At 38.8% G+C, this 23,020-nt stretch overlaps 1 protein-coding gene across 1 annotated transcript; it reads right to left on the bottom strand.

Moving 5' to 3' along the window:
- Positions 1 to 5,184: 5,184 nt before the first annotated feature.
- PECR (peroxisomal trans-2-enoyl-CoA reductase) lies at positions 5,185 to 22,965 on the bottom strand. Its single transcript, XM_015635276.2, has 8 exons — positions 22,838 to 22,965; positions 19,660 to 19,793; positions 12,098 to 12,263; positions 11,333 to 11,414; positions 9,639 to 9,735; positions 7,402 to 7,512; positions 6,708 to 6,819; positions 5,185 to 6,585 (listed from the first exon to the last, which is right to left on the bottom strand). Exons 1-8 carry the CDS (start codon positions 22,956 to 22,958, stop codon positions 6,497 to 6,499), a joined length of 912 nt encoding a protein of 303 aa, XP_015490762.1. The 5' UTR covers positions 22,959 to 22,965; the 3' UTR covers positions 5,185 to 6,496.
- Between the last annotated feature and the right edge of the window lie 55 nt (positions 22,966 to 23,020).

Genomic DNA, 23,020 nt, shown 5'->3' with positions numbered 1-23,020 from the left:
CGGGCCCCGTGACGGGGAGGGAGCGCGAGGCGTCACCGCGCGGCGGCGTCACGGCGAGGGGGCGGCGCGCGCCCGGGAACTGCGGGGACGCGTGCGCGCCGAGCCTGACCCCAGGTTCGAGTCCCGCCCGGGACCCTCCGCGGCACCCCGGCCTAGCGCCGTTCCGCGGCTGCGGGATCGGCGCCGTGCGAGGGCAGGACGGGAAGGTGCACCGCGGTACAACCATTGCCATTTCTCACTGCAACAAATCCCCCGCTTCTGCCAGGCCTCGACCGCAGCCCAGCGCAGGACGCGCCGCCTTGACTTGCCTCTTACAGGGGCTGCGCAGGCTTTCAGGACAATTTAGAACGGCGTTCTGCCGCCTTCAGGTCACCCATTTCTCCCTGCAGACTGACCGCTGTCTGCAGGAGGCACCTGCTTCCCACAGGAAGTCAATACATGCAAGGAAGAAGGATACTACCCTCAATTAATCAGCGAGGAAGCAGTCTCTGATACGTAGCAGAACAGCTATTACAGCTACCTTTGCAGTCTTAAGTAACCGATGACGGTAAATAATAGCAGGGCACTGTAATTAGTTTTGTAAAGATTTAACAGTAACCGTACAGGCACGAACCATTGTGTGTGAGATGCACAAATGACCTGTGCGTGTTTAGCGGACGCCCTTTGAGACAATGGCAGGGCTCGTGTGTTCACACAGCTGTGCAGAGAGCAGTGACCTGTGCTGGGGCACCTGACTCCACAGCTCAGTAATCCCCGCTGAGCTGCTGCTCACATGCTGCTTTCTGGGCATGTGGTAAGAGGTATTTAATGTGTAAGACATCAAGAGGTTTGCAAATCCTGGACAACCCCTCAAAATCTATCCAACACAAGGGTTGGGAGCTACTTTGGTCACCCTTAACAAACTTGTGAAATAATAACTTGAATAGAAGTTTAAGATTTATGTGTCAATTTCCAGCGGGAACCACATACGAAACTAAGTAATTGCCCATCATGGTTCATTACATGATTATTTTGAGAGTTTCAACCAAAATAGGCTGCAGAAAATGATAAAAGCAAATACTGTCATATTTTTAAAAAGACACTGAAAAAGACAACCAACTGATAAAGCACATCCAAGAAAGGCACAAGGCACTGAATCACTGCTGCCAGAGCCATCATGCAGGACACATAGTCATCTCAAAGCTACGACACTTTGCTCCAGACTTGGGAAAATTGTCAGTGGTGCTCATGAGACACTTTCCACGACCAAGAGTCTTTAATGAGGAAGTTAAAAAGGTGACCTTTTTTGCCAAACAATAGGGAAACAGCCAAGAAAATGCTGACGTGATGCTCCTACACCATCAAGCAAAATCAATGAGCCACAGCTGCTTACACAGCTTTGAAAACACATCCAATGTTTCCCTTGCCTTAATGTTCCATTTCACAGCCATTTGTCAGTTTAGCATCTTGTAACTGGATTTAACTGATGGAGGAGGGGTTAGTGAATAGTTGGTTTTGAAGTCAAAGTTCTTTCAGTACAGAAGAAGCCAGCAAGGATTGTGGAAAATCATTCCACATTCCTCTGCCCATGTGATGCTTTGTATTGCTGCACAAAGCCTGCCCAGCACAGAGCACAATCGTGAGAGTGCCTTGCAGAGGTGATTGTACATCCTGACAGGCATCGGTGCTATCATGCCACAATCCTGAACTCAGAGCATCTTCAATAGCAGGTTAAACAGCTAAATATTGACTTTGAGATAAAAAATACCTATCAACACCCAGGACCAGCACTTATGACACTGGCTTACACTAAGCTCAGCCCAAACCCAGGGGCATGGGATCATGTGTCATGCTACCAGAGCAAAATAAATCTTAGAGGAACAATGTAATTGCCGATATGGAAAATAACAGTAAAAAATAGCTGGCAGGAGTTGAAATAAAGTATATTGGTTATTTATCCATTCAATTCAAACCCTGTACCGATGACAGAGGCTGGGAGGTGTGGGAGTAGAAATGATAGAATAGGCACACCGCAGGATAGTGTACTCAAGCAATTGACTGAAATCTGGGAGAATGGCTCTCCCTGAATTCCAGAATCAATACATCATTGCAATGAGAGGTTCTCACCTCTTATGTGTATTGCTTGAGGCTAACAGGTGCCTGTGTTAACACTAGAGCCACAGCTTCTGAACTCTTCAAAAAGCAACAGACCTGCCCCTTTTCAGAGCCGTGCCATCATTCTCCTTTTTCTCCCAAGTTTGCCTCCCCACCACTCTTTCCTATAGAGGGCACCGTATTACCACGCTTTGAATGACATCCAGAAAAGGGTTAGTGATTAATTTAGTATATATTTTAGCAAAGGAGGGGTTAACTGACAAAGGAACAAGCTGCTGGAGATAGAGCAGATAACAGAAGTCAAAATGGCTTCTTCTAGGAACTGCAGTAGGATAAAGCTTGTGATGCCAGGATGTTATAACATGATCCAGAATCTTTCCTCATCAGTAGAAGGACCAACAGTCTGTTTATAAACTTAAAACCAGCTCACATGCATTGAGCAAACAGCAGTATTATTTCAAACCTTTGCTAGTCATGTCTGCTATTGCTCTTCTGCCTTCCCATGACAGAAGGAATCAAGTGCCTGCATCTTAGTACTTCCACTTCTACCCAATACAAATGCACCACCACTGTAAGGCTGGTGTGAAAAGAAAGGGAGAGCAGGTATCTTGGAGAGGACAGTCCTAAACCACTGCTGGAAGATTCATAAAAATGTTATATACGCTAATTGATGTTGGGCAGTAGTACTGATAGGTTTGTCTGCTCCAACCCCACCAGTGAAGTTTATGAAGTAACTCGTTTACCTGTAGGTCTTGGCTGTATTCAGTAATGCAGAATACAGACACTGTTGACTTTACTAACAAGACAACTCCCCTAACACCTGCAGCACTCAGCCATTTAACACAAGGTTGCTACTTGAGATGCCAAGGGGAAACTTGGAGGTGCTGATTAGAAGTATATGAAATTACACTATCTTGCAAAGAGCACACTTTCTTAAAGATTATAGAGGATATTTTGTGTGACTGCTCAGAAGACTAAACACAGCCATGAATGCTTATAACAAGCAATGGTTGCCTCATATTTGTTCATTTACATCTTAAAGCAGACAAGGGACCTTACTGCAGAATGATACTGCACACTGTTCTCCCTTTAGCAAACATGACAACTGTTCGTCTTTAAAAATGAAGATTTCTACAACACAGACTTCATTTTACACTAAAGTAAACACACAGAATAATCAGACTTCCTCTTATGTTAAATAAATACCCTGAATGAACAATATTCTGCTTAACACAAAGAGAAACCTGTAAAATATAACACCAGTGCAGTTGACAGATATTTACAGAAGTTCTCCTTCATTGAATTACACTGCTGTCACAAATGTAAAGTTCTATGACACATATTCAGATATAACACCAGACAGTGGAGTAAAGTAGCAGTTGATAAGCACCTATTCATCCACCAAATGAATATCTGATAAGAATTAGGCAGAATAGGCAAGGCTTAGCCAGGTGTAAAACCAAAGTTTTACCAACCAAACCAACCAACCAGAGCTTTCTAACAGAATGGTAAATGTAACTGTCATTCTAATAGTCTTCTCTTTGCTTATTACAATTATACAGTGCAGTAAATGTTTAAGTTTCAGTGTTTGGTCAGTAAATCTCTGATTCTTCATGAGGTTCCTTAGCCCTTTTCTCACAGTTGCTTTTACCTTCCTTTTAAAATAAATCAAATCAAGTTCTCTGTTCTCTGAACTCCAGATACCCCAATCATAAGGTCAAGGATGTTTTTGCTACCACACCCATTTCTTTTAACCTCTCAATGCCCTTTGATCATGGGTTGTTGGCATAGGAAGAGCTTTGCTACAGTTGATATTATCTGCAGCACTACAGCAGACACCTGAAACATTCTTGCTGCCAGCTGACATAGTACTGGGTTTCTGCAATGTGCTGCAAAACTTTCAAAATAATTTTATATCTACATAAAAATTGACCAAAGAGGCAAGACCAAAATAAAAGCTCTGTTCTGAGAATTAAACATTTCATGTAATCCATGGTGCAAGACAAAAAACAGAAAAACAAAAACCCCTAAGAAACACAAATAAAAACAAAACAAAAACCCAGATTAAAAAAAAGAAAGGCTGTGATTATTTTTTACATTACAGCAAGGGAGTTACTATCCTAATATCTAAAAAATTGTGATAAACATTTCAATATTATGTACAGTAATCCTCAACTCATGGGGAACCTTTGTATTATTACTGGGGAAAAAAAAGAAAAAGCAAAGAAAAGCAAACACTGATGTGTCCCCTTCTCCTTCTGAGGATGTATTTTCTCTATTTTTAAACCAGATTTACCCTCAGAGTATTCTGAGTATATTCTCCTATTGCACTAAGCTGAGCACCTTACAGCTCACGAATGCTGCCTGTTTCAACCTCCTGCCAGTTTAAAAAAAAAAAAGCACACACCCTCTTCTACAGAACTAACTTACATCTTCTTAGTACATCCATTGCTTGGCTGAAATTTGAAGAAGGCAAGGTCAAACTGTATTCAGCACAAGCAGAAAAGTTTGTTATAGTTTTACATGTACAAGAAGGAATTTATTTCTTGCAGACTGAACCTGTCTCCCACACGGGAGAATGCTCACCTTTCTAATGTTCTCATGAATTCCTGAGGTTAATAATGAATTTCACCATCATTACATATAAACTTCCCCTCTTTATGAATATTCACACTATAGCACAGTAAAGAGGAAACCTGCAAGATTAAAAATTGATAATTTCCAAGTTTGTACTTGGAAATCTTTTCTTTTTTACATAATCTTTCAGTGAACATTTCTGGGATGTAACAGAAGTCACCAATTCACTTCCACTTCACTTTAAATCCACAGTGCACATGTACCGTAGAAACTCACAGTCAAACAAAGTAAGTTCCACAAGTCTCACACTTATTCATGTTTAACCTTCTTTTCCAGAAAGATGTTAAGAATGTTGAAATAATGTGTTAATAAATGAAATAATTTCACTTGAATGCATTGGGCTAGACTTCTAGAGTTAGCTATCTAACAGGTGCATTTGCTTCCAGGAATCCTCTTGCTGAGCACCCTGAACTAATATTTGCAATAAACAAAAGATACCCTACACAAGAGGTTTGAAAAAATTTGCTTTATCTCTGTACTAATTTTTCACAGTTGCATAAATGACTGTCCAGTTACTAAGGGAAGAGCATAAAGCAGAAAGAACACACTTGGTTGTGGGCTCAAATTCCTCCTCTCCCCCCAAAACTGGCATTCATTTAATTTTCATGAAAAAGCAATCTACATGTACCTATATAAGAATACATATTTTACTGAAAGACACAAAAATCAAACATCCATCAGACTCTTACATTCAGTCCAAAATGAAGTATTTAAAGTTCCTTTCTATAGCAGCAACTAGATTCCAGGAATTTCAGTTTTTACAGCAAACAAACACAGTCTTTAATATTTTTTATATTTTCACTAAAGTTAGCAGAAATGGGAACATTTGCCTTAAAATGAATAAAAAATGTACAAATAAAGCTTCTTCAAGGGATGTATTACAAGATTTCCAGTTTTTAAATGACATCTCTTCATTGTTCACAAAAACCACATCTAAAGGCAGTAATGAACAAAATTAACATTGTAAGACAACACAGTATGGATAAAAGGTGTTTTAGCTGGCAGATGAAGAATTCCAAATTCTCATTTACTAGTGTAGCATACTGCAGAGAGCACTACAATATACATCACAGATTTTACATGCTAAATTGTTGAATCTGTACTGTTTTCTATCACTGTATTTATTATCTGCTTATTCTGTTATCAAGTTGCAGCCAGCTTAACACCATTATGTCATTATATTTGCAAACAATTCAAAACGCTCCAAATATGATATGCCAAATTTGTTTGAAACATTAATAACAGTATTCCATCTTATTTTTATTTATTTTCAGAGAAATACTTACTCTACTTGGTCTTTAAAACCATTGTTGAACACTCAGTATGTGAGTGGACAGAAATACAGCTAACACTTACCCAAGGGCTACTGATGCAACTAATAGAAAAAGATTTACCTTCTCTGCAAATTCATCAAGAACAGAAGGATTCCTAAACATTCCCTCTTGGCTACCTTCACTGCAAAATCAGTATTCCTTTTATTCACTTCTGGCTGGGATTCTTCATTACTTGATGCCCATGCAAATGGATAGTTTGTCTTTTTAATCTTTTTCCTTCCCAAAAAATTGAATGTTTTCAGGGTGAGTGTTTACAGAGATGTACAACGTAAAGCCTTTCAAAAGTTTTAAATATATACCAACAAAAAAATCAAGGCACTTAATGTAGTTACATATGAGGAAAAAAAAAATTACTGAGAATAATAAGGCTAAATCACAAAGTGACATTATCAGCAAGGCTGCAACTGGGAACAAGGTAAAATATCTTCATTTTACAGCTTTGGTTTGAACTCGCCAGAAAGAAGCTTTTTCAGCATTTCAGAATTTTTTCCTTCTGGTGGTGAGGGCCATCTGTCATGATCTAAGGAAAACAAACAGAAGAATTTACTTAGTTGCTTGAGAAACTAGACATCTTGCTTTTGTGTCCTCCCGCTGCACAACTTCAGTCACTTAAAGGGCATTATTTTGTGGCCCATTTCTTACCAGGTATTTCTAGGGTATTGCTGTACAGACTCTGGCCACCATCCACAACCATGGTTATCCCAGTTATGAATGATGCAGCTGGAGACAGCAGGAAACATACTGCAGGAGAGATCTAGCAAAAGAACAATTTTAATCTTTCTTAAACTGCTGGGAATTATTCATGTCAAAGAAACTTGTGAAAACTTTTACAGATATAGTAACATTTTCTAGTTAGTAATGAAAACTGTAACAGCCTTAAAGCCATTTTTCCAGCTGCAAACATCAGCATTTAACAGAGGAAAACCACTAAAATGTCACAGAGCACCATCAGATACCAAAAAAACCAAAAAAAGGTTGATCAGTTTATCAAAGATGCACATTCTTGGTGGAAGAGAGCTAATTGCTTTTAAGATACACTTTTTTTACCCTTAATATTCATTCTTTCAGTCCTTCCTGCCAAAGTCAACTTCTTCAAGAAATAATGTTTACTTTCAAACACTTCAGCTGTAAGAGGCAGCTGAATTAAATTCTCTGTATAACATTGACTACTGGTTAAGTCGCTCACTCGGTACGACCACACATTGCTACAAGCTTTCTTCTTTTTAAATAGTCCATCACAGTGCAAAATTAAATCTTCTTGTTCTCCATATAATAAATTGGTTTCAAAATAGAGACACAGAAGTAGGCATATCAGAAGCATTCTGAAATACATTACCTCCTCAGGAACAGCTGACCTCTTGGCAGGAACCTTTGGTATGCTCTTTAACCACATCATTACACCTTGTTCTCCATAGTTTGCAACAGCAGTTTCCGAAAATACCAGTCCCTATTTAAAAATAGTACAGTAAAACTTAAGTTCTCTTGCATACATTTAAACTGATCATTCTAAAATTGTGAAGTTGTCATTACTGATTTCCTGTGGGACTAAACTATCCAAAGAGCATTCAAATACAAGTGTTTGAATGTAATAGCAAAGTATCATTTATACAAGCAGGTAATTTGGCTGCTAGCCACATCTCTGTTCAAGCACAATAATTCTGATTATTCCAATTCTCCGCTGTCACTTCAATAACAAAAAAAGTGGAGTACTAAAAAAACTCACGTCTGCTTTGAAACTACAAGCATTTCATGTTAAATTACAGCAGAAAACTACAAAGCCTCAAGAACAAGTTCTCAAAAGTTTTTTGTCATCTGTAGGAGCACTAGTCCAATTTACTGTGAATTACAGAAGCAGACAGATTTCAGTCAGAATTCTGACTCTCCCTACTTAGCTGCTGTAGAAGCAGAAAAAGATGACTGTGTTTGCTCTGGTGACCACACAGTCCAGCTTAGTTTTGAGAAGGAAGATGGCAGTGTGAACACAGAGTTACGTCCACCAGTTAGGACAGAACTTTTGGGACTCAAGTTTAAGTAAAATAGCAAAATTTTAATTCACCCATGAAGCATATACTGAGATTTTTAAGATATCTGTTTAACATATATGAAACTATTTTTTTAGAACCTACACTTCCCTCTCTATGTATCAATTCCCACAGGTTGCTCTACTCTCATAAAGCAGTAACAATTTTGTATTGTTACCACAGACCTGATGAGTCCACAAAGTATATTATTGTAACTAAAACATGGACTTTTGTTACCAGCATAGTAATAAAGCTAGCAAATACTTCTGAAAGAGCTGAAGCCCTGAAGAGTTTGCTTGTCAAAAACTTCTGACATGTGCTATAATATCTAATCAGCATGATTCATTAGGTAATTAGCATGCCTGAAAAGTATATTCACATAATAATGCTGTCTTAATTACTTACTTCCCCAAGACTTGATAAATCAGAAAAAACAGATAAACAGGAAATACAAGCCAGTAGAACTTAATATTTAACATGTCTACAGATTAATTTGGTCTCACAAAGGTTACATAAAAGCCTTTACCTGAATGATTAACATGCATCTGTCATTAAGCATTCTATGCTTTGCCACACAAAGCCAGATGTTTTAGGACAAGAGGCACAACAGAATATACAGACATTCTACAAAAATAGTAGCAAGATTTTCCAAGGGATCAATTAAACAAAAATGGCACTTCACTTATGACACTCACTGTGAGATAAGCTAAATTCTGGCTGTAGAAGTAGCTGGACAAAGTTTATGTTTCCTCTTTTAATTTCAAGGGAGTAAATGTGCAAAATAAATTGTGGATAAGAGAAAATTACAAGAGATCACACATACTCAAAAGTCAAGACTAGAGCTTCTATATAATTTCTGTATCTGCAGCACTACAAAACATAGCTGCTCTTTCTATAGTTATTTAAAACAACTCTACCTGCTGTCTAATTCCTCAGAAATGTGGCAGGCATATTTTAGCTGACCTGTATAGTGGTTTCCTGTCTGCACAAATTTGATTAAAAAAATGAAAACACACATTTTTACATATAATTTCTCTGAGAGAAGGTACACTCCAACTACAGTCTCTTTATATACCTAAAGCTAAACTAACTTAACATATAGGAGACAAAGTAAAAGGTGTTATGTGAGACATATAGAGATTTTCCAAATAAATTTGTAAACATAGGTGGAAACTATTAGCGTACCTGAACCTCAAACAGAAAAAGTTTCCTGAACTCAGAAGTAATGTATCCATTAGTGAAACAGTAATTTTTATGTCAAGGCTTTGTAAGACAGGTCACCAACTCCTACCAGTATAATTTCATTTAGCTATAAAAAAACTAAAAACCAAGTGTGCCAAATCAAGGCAGAAAGCAAAAGCAATTTTATCCCACATCCTCTGACTCATCATCCAAAAGTACAAAACACTGTAAAATGGTCCAAAGAACACAATAAAAGAACTATAAATAAACAAATATATAAATAATCCACAAAATAAATTTAAAAATCCAAAAGCTCTAACTATGAGCACATGAAATAGGTAATTTTACTCAGCTCATTGCCATTACGTACGGGAGCAACGCTGTTGATTCTCACTCCACTGTGAGCCCATTCCAAAGCTAAAGTCTTGGTTAGGTTATTCACTGCAGCTCTTGCAGCTCCTGTGTGCCTATGGAGAAAAGAAAGCAAAGGAAGCATCTGTTCCCTTAGCTAAGGGTGACAAGTGTTAACTCTACTGCAGCCTCACTAGGGTATTCAGAGTGGTTTTCTGTGGCTGGACAAGCATCTGAAAGAGAGAGACTCTCTAGTTTCTAAGTTTGACCATAGCTTCACTGTTCAAACAATCTATGCTGTGATTTCCTTCCATTGCTAGGAATACATAAAATCTCTTTCCCAATGCAACATGGGGTCAGCTACACTCTACTGCAGGAGGAGGCTTATAAAAAGAGAAACAGCTGAAGTTCAAACTGTAAAACTGTGTGTAGCCTGCACAGGTAAAGCAACACTTGGAAGAACAGTGGTCTGAAAGATATATTTAAGTCTTCTGACAAACATGATTAAAATAAGTCATTATTCAAAAATTAGTGTAGGTAGATGGAGATAGAGACATGAGAGTCAGAGTGAACTCCTAAGCCTTGCTGCTGTAGATAACTAGTCTGAAATTATTACAAGCTTGAACAAATGCAAACAAAATTACTGCAGTAATGAATTGTAGACATTTTTAGTCAGAGAAAATGAATAAATTTAGCTGCTTTAGCCTAGTGAAACAGACTAAGAGGAGATAGATGCAATAGCTTCTCAAATAAAGGGAATGAATAAGAAAAACAAAAGACAATATAACTTATTCATATGTTTAGGCCAGAAATAGATAACCTCCAGGCACACTCTGAGGAAACATGACAACTTTTATGGTCAAAATTAATACTTATAAAGAAGTCCTATCAGATGACTTTTGGCATGAGCACTGGCTGGACTTGTAAAGGCATATCTTTTTCAACAGTGCATTTCTGCAAGAAGTTTCAACTCAATTTAATTTGGAAGTACTTTTGTCTATCCATCTACATTGCATTTCTGCAAGAAGTTTCAACTCAATTTAATTTGGAAGTAGTTTTGTCTATCCATTTACATACAACAGTTACTCAGGAAAATTTTTCCACTGTTATTCAGAACTAGCTTGTTTTTCCTCTTAGTTCAACTCAAATTGAAACATTTTCAGCCAATCTGCCATGACAGTTGAACCAGATACCACAGTGGAGACACTCAAATAACTGTAGCTTCAGCACCACCATGTGGATCTCTATATTTATTCTGTACTGTGAAGAACAAGCTAGTGAGAAAGTATTCTGCTGTTCCTTAAAAAATGTTGGTTTTGAAACCATTCAAGCCTGAAAGAGGACAAAGTGAAATAATGCAACACTTGCTCAAAATATATTTTTATATTTCTTCAATAGAAACTCAATTTCAAAGTCTAAAAAAAAAAGGCCAAACAAAAAAAGAAGCTATTTTGAATTAAAGCTTCACTGACAAGTCTTGCTTCATAGTTTCTTACAAACAAGCAGAGACCAGAGATGCCATCTACTGGATTAGTAAGAGATCCCCACACATAAAGCCAAGTGATATTCTTTCTCTCTCAACCTAACTACTATATTTCTATACTCCGCTGCTGCCCAGTACACACTTTTCTGAAGTGTGTGAAGTTCAGTTAGGAATAGCTAGTACTTCTGGGGGAAAAACATAGTAAAGTGTGAAAAGAAAATATATATTACGACATTCCAGGAAAGCCATTTCTCACGGCAGCAGTAATGTTGACAATGGCTCCTCCATGTTCCTGCATCCAGGCATTGTACACTGTATGAAGGAGGAAGATAACCTATAAATATCAGAAGAAATACATACAAATGAACTTGCCAACTGGAAACCAAATTTGGAGTCTTAACTGCAATCACACTACACATTTGTCATACTGGTTGAGAAAAACAATCTGCTGTTTCTACCATAGCTTTGCCAATCCAGAGGTGAGGCCGTGATGCAACAGGCATGGTCCAGGTAAGGCTCAATGTTTGTAAAGAAGCATTTGATAGAAATCAAGATTTCATGTTTCCATGTAAATTACTTTAGTTTCCACATTCCAAATGCTAAGTGAGAATGACATACCATACTTAAATTTAAGCCTAAATTTATATCCCTGAAGAAAGTCTTTTCCTATGTGATACACAGTGAATACAGGCCATGAAAGTGAAATGATTTTCCTATTTTTAGGAAAAGTCTTTTAATTGAGTATCCAAGTCAACTTACTTCCAAACCTGGCATTAACCAGAAAATCATGCTTGCCTAAATGTATGTTTGTATTTAGGAACAAATGTAAAACACCATTTAATACAAAGCTTTGCATGAGATTGAAGAAAACAAATATCCACTGTCAGATAAGTGCATGAAAAGAAGAAGCTACGGAAACTTTTCACCTCTTCTCTTCTGGTATTTCTGTAAAAAACAAAAACAAATAAACATTAAGTTTAATGTTCAGACCTTACCTGTTTTGCAACAATAGAAGGTCCCTGTCAGATTTGTGTCTATCACGGCATTCCAGCCTTTTGCACGGATGGCTTCAGAAGGACTTGCAAACTGGCCCCCTCCATTATTCACCAGGAAGTCAATCTTCCCATGCAGACTCAGTGTAGACCTCACCAAAGCTTCTACCTGAAAGAGTATTTGTTAGTGTGGTATGCTGATCAAGGTCTACACCAAATTTTCTTCTCAAACAGTATTTTCTCCCTCATGCCCTTTGCACAGAAAAAGAGGAGGTCCAGCCTTCAGAAGGGCTGTAAGATCGGTATGAAAGGTTTAGTCAGCCAAGAAGGACCGGGCTGTATCCATGTTTACTTTGGAAATTTTGCTGGAATGATGCAGGTGCTGCATAAAATACCAGCACCCAAAGAAGGGGATTTAAGCTGACAAGATTTGTAAAATCAGTCACAAAAGCCCACTACATACGACCTACTAAGAATTTTCTGAAGTTTTTCAGAAGAGTGGGGGCATTCACATGAGATCTACGAAGAGTTCTATATAAGGTAGCTACTGTTATTTTTATCCGACCATACACCTGACCATTTTAAATAGAAAATATAACTCATCTTGTGGAGTTTTATCACCCTTATCTATAAGTTTAGTACATTCACAGCAGCTCTGACCTATGAATTGGTAATAGCCAGTGTTCTTACACAGAGCAAGAAGGTTAATTACCCTACAAAACATGAAGTCTAAAAAATGCCGGAAATACAAGTTATCTTCTTTAACAAAAATATTATTGCAAGATAGTAATAAGAGCTCCATAGCAACAACTTAATAATTTAATATTTATCTCAAGAAACGGGACAATATGACTGTTTCCTGCTTACATCATCAATCATAACTAGATACCATGCATCAGTTATTCCTACTCAAGCATGTATAAAAAGAAAATTTAGCATCTGTGGTCAGAGAAAAACACAGAACAAAAACAAGCCCAAAAACCCAAACAGGTGGAAAGGTGATGCCAATCAAACAGATTGGGTTTGGGGAAGGATATCAATCAGCCTTCCTCTGTATTGAGTTAGAAGCAGAAAACATCAGAAACAAAAAATGCAAGCAATGCATTATCTGTACGTCACAATGAGTGTTACCAACCCAGTCTCATAAACAGCTGCCTTACATCTTTTATTGCTAACAGCACAGGACGGTTTAACAGAATAGTATGGATCCTGAAAGGAAGCACCTCTTGAAAGAAAAAAACCCAAAACAAACATATAATGACTGAAAAACTAGTGCCTGTTGAGAAAACTGCCTTAAGAAAATAATGTTGATACCTAAACCAAATCTTCAAATTTTGAATGTCATCTTATTCTTCACTTATTAGTCACTGCAGGTTGTGGGATGTGAGGAAAAAACCCAGAAAACCAAAACATCTGTGACAGCAGTCCCAAACTCTTAGCTTGCGAGAACAGCCATGCCACAAGGACATTTTGGCTTTTACTTTTCTCTTCTTGTGAGCAAAGGAAAGTTATGTCTAGCTAGGCAGCAAAAGTTATGCTTTGCTCAACAATATCAAACTCTTCTCCCTGTCAGTCTGAGAATGTTGCTTTGAATATTTTCTGTAAGTCAGTGAAATATGGGCTCATTTATGGAACAGAAATGGTTACAGTAAAAAGAAGATTTGAACAGACTAAGGCTATTCAGACTGTGGAAAGATGAGAGAGACAGAAGGAAAAATGCTAAGAATGGTAAAAAGAAAAGACAGAAGACAAATTAACAAGAAAAATCTGCTGAGAAGAGATATTAAAGCAAGTTTTCAACAGCTGGACAAAATGTTATATGCTATGAACCATTTTGAATTGCTAGGCTATATGTTACACTTAAAGAGCTGTTGTTCCTACGTGCTGCACCATATTCTAAGGAAAAAAAAATTAAAAACCCAACAAAAACAAACATATATCAGTTCTGCTTTCTGAAAGCCAGGAAAGGCCAGAAGGCTCTCCAGTGACAGCTCAGATGGCTCCAACTGTAGTGATCTTCACAAAGTCTTGCATGCTGTAGAAAAAGCATCACTGCATCACTTCTTCCAGTTAAACATGGTGACAGCAGACAGCAGCTCAGGAAGAAGGAGAGTCTAATAGAACACATTTAAATCACACTGACTACTAAAGAAGATTATTTTCTATTGCTGTAATTAAAAAATCCACTTTGAAAGAACTTCTTAAAAAAGCTATTAAAGACTCTCTTTGGAAGCAAAGAAAAGCTGCATGAGGTAGTTCTACTAGTTTAGGACATTCTTCTGAAAAAGAAGAAAAGAAGAAAATCAGGCACTTCAGATATAACCAGAAGATTGGAGCTCTGCAATAAGGAGCTTTTGTGTGTGACTTCAACTTGGATGTATTATGCAGTACCACATATTCACAGATAACTGAGATGACAGTAGTCACTGACTTAGGGAAAAATGACAAATGTCTACACGCATTCACAGGTCACCCTGAGTGAGTAAAACACACAGGCAAACAACCCACTACAGAATGTTACAGATTTGTGATTTGGTGGCTAGAACAAATAGGCATTCTGGCACAGTGGTAACACTTACACAGCAGTAAATTTTCCTTGTGTTACTGCTGTGTTATTTAAAAGTACAACAACAGGAATCTCTTATCCACAACTACCCACCAAACCACAGTCCTTCACTACAGGCTTCACACAGACAGGCATTAAGTATTTATAAACCAACTGACCCTTTGCTAAGCTATAAAGTTTATTGGAAAAGGTACTAGTGAACTCAGACACAAGGTATGTGCTAAGTAGCACTGCATTGAGTCTGTCTGAAGTTGTCTTGTTGATGTTCAAGTGACAGATTTTACCCTTGGGGTCTGGTCCAGCAGCAGGTTATGTTGCTGGAGTTCAAGTATGGAAAGGAGACACCATGAACAGAATTCTGAATTGCTGATTTCAAGAACAGCTGTGGCCTACCAGAAGTACAAGGTTTTATCTTCCACTTACCTAGACATGTAACTTCTACTTATCTAGGTTCCAGTTAAATAAACGATTGTCCACAGAGAATAAGAAAAAAGGCTTTACAAGTATAAGGATTTAAAGAGTACAGCTGCCTGTCTCAAAATACTGTCAAGGCCACAGAAGGAACTTACTGTAAGATGATAAGCCACCAAATCAGGAACTTGAGAGAAGCACAGAAGGGAGGAATTTGCGACAGGAAAGCATTAATTCCAGTCCTAGCAGAGGTAAGATTGGGTTACCACATCTTGGTTAATGCATGCAGACAAGTGTGCCCACTGTGGCAAACAGCGGGAAAGGAAGTAACTGCTCATACACATCACCCCAAGTTATGGGAAAGGCACCTGTGACCATCCCATGGATATTGGGAACTTGGCCTGTATGAAGGTAGTACCCCCAGAAGACTGACAGGACACTGATGTATCCATGTATCATGACTACCATCTGCTTGGTCTCTGTCTCTCTCAGTCTCTCTCCCTCCCCTCCTCCCCTTAATTCAGGCATTCATTCCTCATGTCTTGACCCTGACAACAGATTTTGCTGTACTTCAAAATTTAAGACACAAAAAAAGATAAATAAAGATAGACATGCACACAGAGTTGTCCGGTTTGCACCTCACTAAGAGCAAACTGATCTGCTCTCGATACAGTATGAGGGCAGTGCCAGGAAATATGCAAACAGTAAAAATCACTTCAGCTTCATAATTGCTAAGAAGCAACATCTATCACTATATATGCTCCAAAATACAGGAAAACAGAAGAGGTGCACAATCATTGCTCCAGGATAAGGTCCCATGATAGAATGTAGAAATATATTCCGATGACAGAATAGAGAAACCTCAGGTCCTCTTATCCCAGAACCCTCTACTCCGCCATTTTTAAAACATGTTTTTTATCCTTTACAGAACACTGAGGGAAAACTAGTCAAAAGTAGCAGCAAACTCATGACAAAAATAAGCCTGACAGGTTACACAGTGGTTGAAAATCCTCCATCAAGCAGGATTATTTCTTGCACATTAAACAAAAACTAAGCTTTACTAGAAAGTAAAAGTACTGCTGAGGATGAAGATTTACAGACTTAAAAATGTGAATTCATTAAGCTATCCCCATGATATTTGCCATCAAGCTTCTGCAGCAATTAATTCACTCCATCTTCTCTGCCTCTTCCTAGGCCAGAAAGAGCTCTAACAAACATCATGGACTACATGATGAGGGATGAACCTTTTAATGCTTGAATTTCACAGATCCAAACTACAGGCATGAACCATGTCATCTTCAAAGCAGGTCAGTTACTTTAAGATTTGCAGTAGGAGGCAAAAAATAATCTTCTGACAATTTGAAAGCACCTTCATCTTTCTTAAATTTTCCCTATTCAAAGTCCCTCCCTCCAGTTTATAAAATTCAAACATAGACAAGATTTATAGAGGCCTTCAGAAAAATGCAGAACAATTCATAGAGAAGGAGGGACAAAAAAAATGGTATTCTATAATAAGAACAAATGGCTTGTTCCTACAGGTGATCAGGGTGGCTTCCTTTAAAACGAAGATTTACTCTTAGAGATACTTCAGTGATATGTCAGAAAGAATGATATATTAAATGAATTATGTAGTTCTTCAGGAAACTTCCTGGGCTATGAAGTTTGTGATAGATCACTTCTGACATCTAGGGGAGCTTGAACTCCTACGTTTTTTTCTCTTGTTGAAACATTTATAATGTTTTTCTCCTGCACATGTTCCTTGGTACCTGGTATAAGAGCTATAGTAGAAGGAGGATGTAGACTCACACAGAATTCTTGCAGAGGCTATTCCTCTCTACCCAACAATGTGCTCCCATGATTTCTGAGGTAAATACTCTTCACTCATACTAAGCTGAAAGCAAACAGTGAGTTGTAATGTTACTAATGAGTAGCACACAAAGCCAACACAGTTGTAACCAGTCTCATTTCTTCTGTGAGGCAAGCCAAAAGTTTACATGGCCTCTCATTCCCTCTTCCACTGTAACAGGAAGCTCTTCCCATATTTGTGAAAATACTGAAGTGAGTTATATTACTGTGTTACCTCTACTCAAAATGTGCCTCCTAGGCTACAAAAGTCCTTAACAACATCTTTTACTGATTCCTGTTCCTATGACTCCAAGTCCCAGGCACTAAATTTTAAGTTAAGAATGGAGTAGGTTTTGAAAGTGGATGTACAATACTCTTTGAGTTGAAGTAAAAGCCCAAAAACACTTTTCCTCTAGTTTCCACAAAGCAAGCAAGCGCAAATTAGGAAAAACGTACTTTTAACCATTGCTGCTCTGAGAAACGTAATAAATAAGCAATAGTAAGCAGTGGGATGTGGAAAACCTGCCATACACCTCAGTTCTGACAGTTTTTAGCAGTGTAAATTAACAATTGTTAATTTATTTAGTTTCAACTTGCAAACCAAAGTAGCTAAATGTAAGGAAGTGCTATACTCACTACAAATTTAAGAGCTGAAATCACAAATTTCTGGTCCAACAGTAAATTTAGAAATTAAGTTACACATGGCTAGGACTTAGCAATCTTTGAGAATCTCAGCATTAACAGAAAAAAAAAACCAGAGCCAGAACAGCACAAGCTAAAGGGCAAAAATAACAGGATGTCTCTAACCAATAAAAAATCAGGCCTTGGAGATAGGCATCTGCAATGGAGAAATATTTAACAGGTACACAAGTTCTTATGTTAACATGCAACAGAAATTGCATTCCTTATTCAGATCATCAGCCAAAAGCCCATGAAATCTTCACAGCAATTTTTTTCTAAATAGGACTTCAAGAGAAATAAGTAAGAGCAGTTGGACAACTGAAGTGAGTCAAACTATAAGACTAAATCAATAACTGAAAAGTTCAAGACTAGAGTTTAATCTGCCTCTTTCCTCTGAAGCCTTTCTTCAATAGAAACATACTTGAAAGGATAATGTTTAAAGAGAACTTCCACTGACATCCAATAGAAATCTCACTAATATGATATAAAAAGTTCTAGGAAGGTTCTGGTGTGTCTGTAAATGGGTAGAGTTTAAAACTAAACTGGAAACAGGACAATTCTGTGATAAAATTGCAAGGTAATAGCAAAGACAGAAGTTTCTTCAAGTATCATTATGACTACCCATAATACAGAATAATACCTAAACACTTTACTCAGCATTATAAAGAAGGCTTGAAAAGCACCTTTGAAAATTTCCAAAGCCACTTAAGCCTGTTTTGTCAAATAGGTATTTAGCCACACTTAAAAAGGAAACAAAGAAAGAATTCAAGTTCAGTGGAGAGTACCTCATTTCTCCATCCAAGCAAGCCCCAAACCATCTCCCAGAATGCTGCAGTTCCCACTAATCAATTTCAGACTGATACAGATTCATCCTCAAAAGGTTATTAAGCATGCCAGAGCATTTTCTGCAAGAAACAGACTTGCAAAAAAGCTTAAACCTTTTCTCTCTCTTTACCTCTTTTCGTTCCTGTAGCTTTAATCACACAAGTAGCCCTCTGACATCTGCCATAACCTATTATGTTGCACTGCTAATGCCAGTAAACACACACCTAAAATTCACTGGTAGGTGAAGTGACATACTGCACAGCCCCAGGGTTCACATCCTTTAGGAGAGAAATTCTGAGTAGATCACTATAAATATTTTATAGCACAAACTGTTCCACAAGGGAAGAATCTTTATTTTTATTTGTTTTATGGCTATGTACTAGGGTATTTAGAGAATCTTCATAGCTACTGAAGGTCATTAATATTTAGGTTAAGAGAGACTTTGGGAGGTTTATAAAAATGTAGTAATCAGTGGTTACTGGAAGATTTTCTAGCTGTCTTAAAAAAGTTCAAAATCCAACCTGAAGTTGGACTTTTAAATATTTAATTACAGAGATTAAAAAATTAGGAGTTGCATGCAGACTTCTGAAGAACCTGGATTATGTACTTTTGCTCTTGATCTTCCATTTTTTGTAATATGAAGAAAACATTTAAAAATCAACTTGAATAGTAAGAGAGTTCACAATGAGACACACCTCAAACTGTAATCAAAATTTCTGTCATGGCTAAAATATTATATATCTGTGGGTTTTTTTGGCTTTACTACAAGCCAAACAGACAATGCAAGGTACTTGTGTCAAGTCACAAGCATTCAGATTCCATGCTATGCCTTCCTGTTTGAAGGAACTATTCTGAGATCTCCATCTTCACAAGTTAACACCCCCTCACTTCTGTCACAGCAATGTGACAAAGAATCATGTTAAGTGGGCTCTGCCTTGCTGTAGATCATGCCAGTTACAAGACCTGTGTCTCCCAGTAATATCTGAAATATGTAAGCATGGTCAGAAAAATATTTGCCAATATTTACAAATGCTTTTTTGCTTAGATGGCTAACAAATGTCTTCCCTTGGGAAGCACATCTATCCAGATCAATTTAACCAAGCTTTTCCCCACCTCCTTCCTGATCTAAGCTACTTTTGAGAAGCTCAGAAATCTTTAGAGATCTAAAATCTGGGAATTTATATACACGACATGCTTTTGATATGTTAAGAACAAGAACAAGATTGCTAATCTTTACCTCTTCTTCTTTGCGGATATTGCACTGTATGGGAGTCACTTGGGCAGGACTCATGGAAGCAAATCTATTATTCAGCTCTTCTGCAGCAGCTTTTAATCGGTCAAATTTACGAGAGGCAATAACAACACTGCAACCTGTAGAGACAAAATGAAACATCCTTCAGCTAACACATAATAGCATCCTTATGCTATTTTTTTAGCAACATCATGGAGATATCTTGTAGGATGTGCATTTATTAGTCACTGACTAGAAAATACAGAGTTGAAGTTCTTGCAGAAGAGTGAAATGACTGATGTCAGGTGCTTCTTAGCAACAAGATCCCTCTGTGCCAGGAAAAGAGCAATTAAAAAAATTGCCCCCAAGGTTTCCTTTCCTTCCTGCAGAAGGGAAGATAGCCTGTGAGTTGCAGAGTCAGCAAAGCAGCTTTCAGACATCACTTCTGCTACTTCTGCTCACAGCTGCCTCATTTATCAATTAAGTGATTTAAAGATGTTTCAGCAGGTCTTGATTACAAAAAATGCTTGCTCTTAAAACCACAAAAATAATCTTCCTGTACAACTGGCTGTAATTTTGACTAGCAGTGAGTAAATGTAATGGTCTGCTTTTTAACTCTGCAGAGGCTGAAGGAAAGGATAATAGCCTCACAAGATTAATCCCTATCTGCAGTCTACAGACAGTGGGAACAGAGCCCTCCCTGTGGCACTGCAGAATCCTAGCTGCAGAAATGAGAGAAAAAAATAAGGCAGAAGCTCAAGCGCTCTTTTTTTTTCAGCATTTGGAGGCAGGACTCATTCTATGGAGAAAAAACAATGCAGTTGCCAAATTTAAGTCAAGCACTCACACTACAACCAGTCTAATTTCTTCTGTCACACCAATGGACTCAGGACAGCTTTGAGGCTTCAGCAATTGCTACTACATAGACTAAACCAAAGGACACCAAATTAATTCCTAGTGCAGATCCAGCAAGTGTGTAATTTCATGTAATGGATAAGCAAATTACTAGGCAAGGAGGTCTTGCTCCCAGTTTGCTCCTTCTATAATCTTAGCATTTCAGCAGAAGTAATCCTTTCTTCATATCAGGTCTGCTGCTCATCTGCTTTAATTTAAACCATCCTCAACCAGCCAAAAAATGGAAAATGTTAACATCTTGCCAGGTGTGGGGGTTTTTTCCACCCTCTGTTGCAGAGTGGAATTTGGCCTCTCATGTGATCAAGCAAACATTAGAATCAACTCAAAATAACTAGTGGGAGGAAAGAGCAGCAAGCTGTTCATTTGACTCAGGCTGGCTTGTGGAACTATATATTTTAAAAAATATTAAAAAAAGAGGAGTTTCATTCTTCCAGAGGGAAGCGTTTCAGCTGCATATCCTTAGGAAAAGGAACTTCACTTTTTATTAGTAGCCATCTTAAAACAACATATATAAAGACAGTGGTCTCTGAGGTCTCCTGATTTTTTTAAAATTAAGAATTCCAGTCACTTGCACAACCACCTAACTAACACAAAGTTTGTAAAATGCCGCACACAATTACCAAGCAACACAAAATACTGAATTACAGTAACCCAGCTGTATCTACCAACTTAAGTGTTTATTAATATACACACTGATATAGAATAAGGTCCAGTAAAAGACTATCTTTTTGCTAAATATACTAACTGGGAGAGGGTGAGATTCTAACCATGGAAGAGCACTTGGTACATACTGTGCAAGCAGACACTATATCACTTAATTTTCTTCACAAAGAATGACCAGACCATTTCCTGATAGGGTCAGGGAAAAGGGCACAAGTTTGCAGATAAAAAGCTTTAAATTTTCCCAGAAGACCTCAAAGGAGACTGGCTATATAAACAATGTATATCATGACTGCTATTATCTGTTACTGCTCCTATGCCTGTAAGAACCAGCCCCCCTTACCTGAAGTGCAGGATATACATGAAAACAGTTCCTGATCATTATCTTGTCAGGAGTAACCAGCAAATATACAGGCAATGAGGATTACTCAGTCAGTCTTAAGTCCTGTATAGGGCTTTCTTCATTTTTTCTCACGTGCTTTGTATAGAATTGTTTTCTATTGTGCTCTATTTAGGCTGTTACAGACACACTTTTGTTGTATTTTGCTTGAGAAAAACAGCAAAGATCAAATTAAGCACAATTTTAACGTAACGGGTTAACATCACAATTGTTAAGCAGTGTGATGATGCTTAGAAAGCACCTCTTTAAAGCAGCATGTAAGGACACCTGAAAAAACAATACTTAGCTCTCCAGTAATACAAAGGTAAGAGAACTAATCCTTCATTCAGTTCCAAAAAGCTAGTGGAGAGCTGAAGCACAAAGGCCAGGAGAGGCAGAGATGTCTCCCAGCACAGTCTTAACAAAGAAAGCTCTTTACTATGCAGTGCAGTAGTGCGCATTCCAACAATGCAAACCACGGCAGTGTGACACCGAGAGGGGTAATGCGAGCGCTGGTATTCTGAAGGCACTGAATCCAATCATGACAATAAACTAAAATAAACTAGCCAAACCCAGTCTGATGCCGACGATCCCTGGCACTGATGTTGAAATCTGCAGGAAAGGTGTTGCAAAGTGGATATAAGGAGTCGTTTCTACCTCTCCTGGTCTCAGGCCAGAAAGTCAGGAGACTGCCTTTCACTCTAGGTTTTACTGCTTCTCTGTATTCAGCGTGGAAAGAAAACCTACGCCGTGCATCATGAAGATGTTCTTCAATCTCAGGACGCTCCTGAAATCGTAGAGACTGCCTTTAACATGTTATAGTGCGGGCAGTAGTTCCAGGATACTACTCTGTAAGGATCAAGGTTCAACAACCTCGTAAATTCTCCAGTTAAAGCAGTATGAGAACTCACTGAAGGGAGAGTATGAGAGAAAGGGTCCTGGTTTAACATAACCTCACTGACCTCTGTGTTTAAAATAGCGATTGTTTTGCGGGCCAAAAGGCACAGTCCCACATCAACCTCACCTCGAACCCCTTGCTCTTCACCAACCCTATCACTATGTCCCACCCACGGGCTCCTCGCACCCTGTCCCCGAGCGCCGGCAGCTCCCAAAACACAGCACAGCCCGCGGGCACTCCCTGACGGCCCCTCAAACTCCGTCCGCCCTCCCCACATCCTCCTCGCCCCGCTGCCCCACCGGGGCTTCCTGCGGAGCCCGCTCCGCGCCCACCTAGCGCCAGCAGGTCGGCGGCGATGGCCTTGCCGATGCCGGTGCCGCCGCCGGTGACGATGGCGACCCGCCCGCGGAACAGCCCCGGCGCCAGCAGCCCGCGCCCCGCCACCGCCGCCATCTTCCCCCTCCCGGCCTCCTTCCCTGCCCGCCTCAGCCGCGCCCGCCCCGCCGCGTGACGCG

Source organism: Parus major, chromosome 7 (genome assembly GCF_001522545.3).
Source record: "Parus major isolate Abel chromosome 7, Parus_major1.1, whole genome shotgun sequence".
In the NCBI taxonomy this organism is placed as follows: Eukaryota; Metazoa; Chordata; class Aves; order Passeriformes; family Paridae; genus Parus; species Parus major.
The sequence above is the reverse complement of the archived record's forward strand: the minus strand, read 5'-3'. Positions and strand labels throughout refer to the sequence as shown.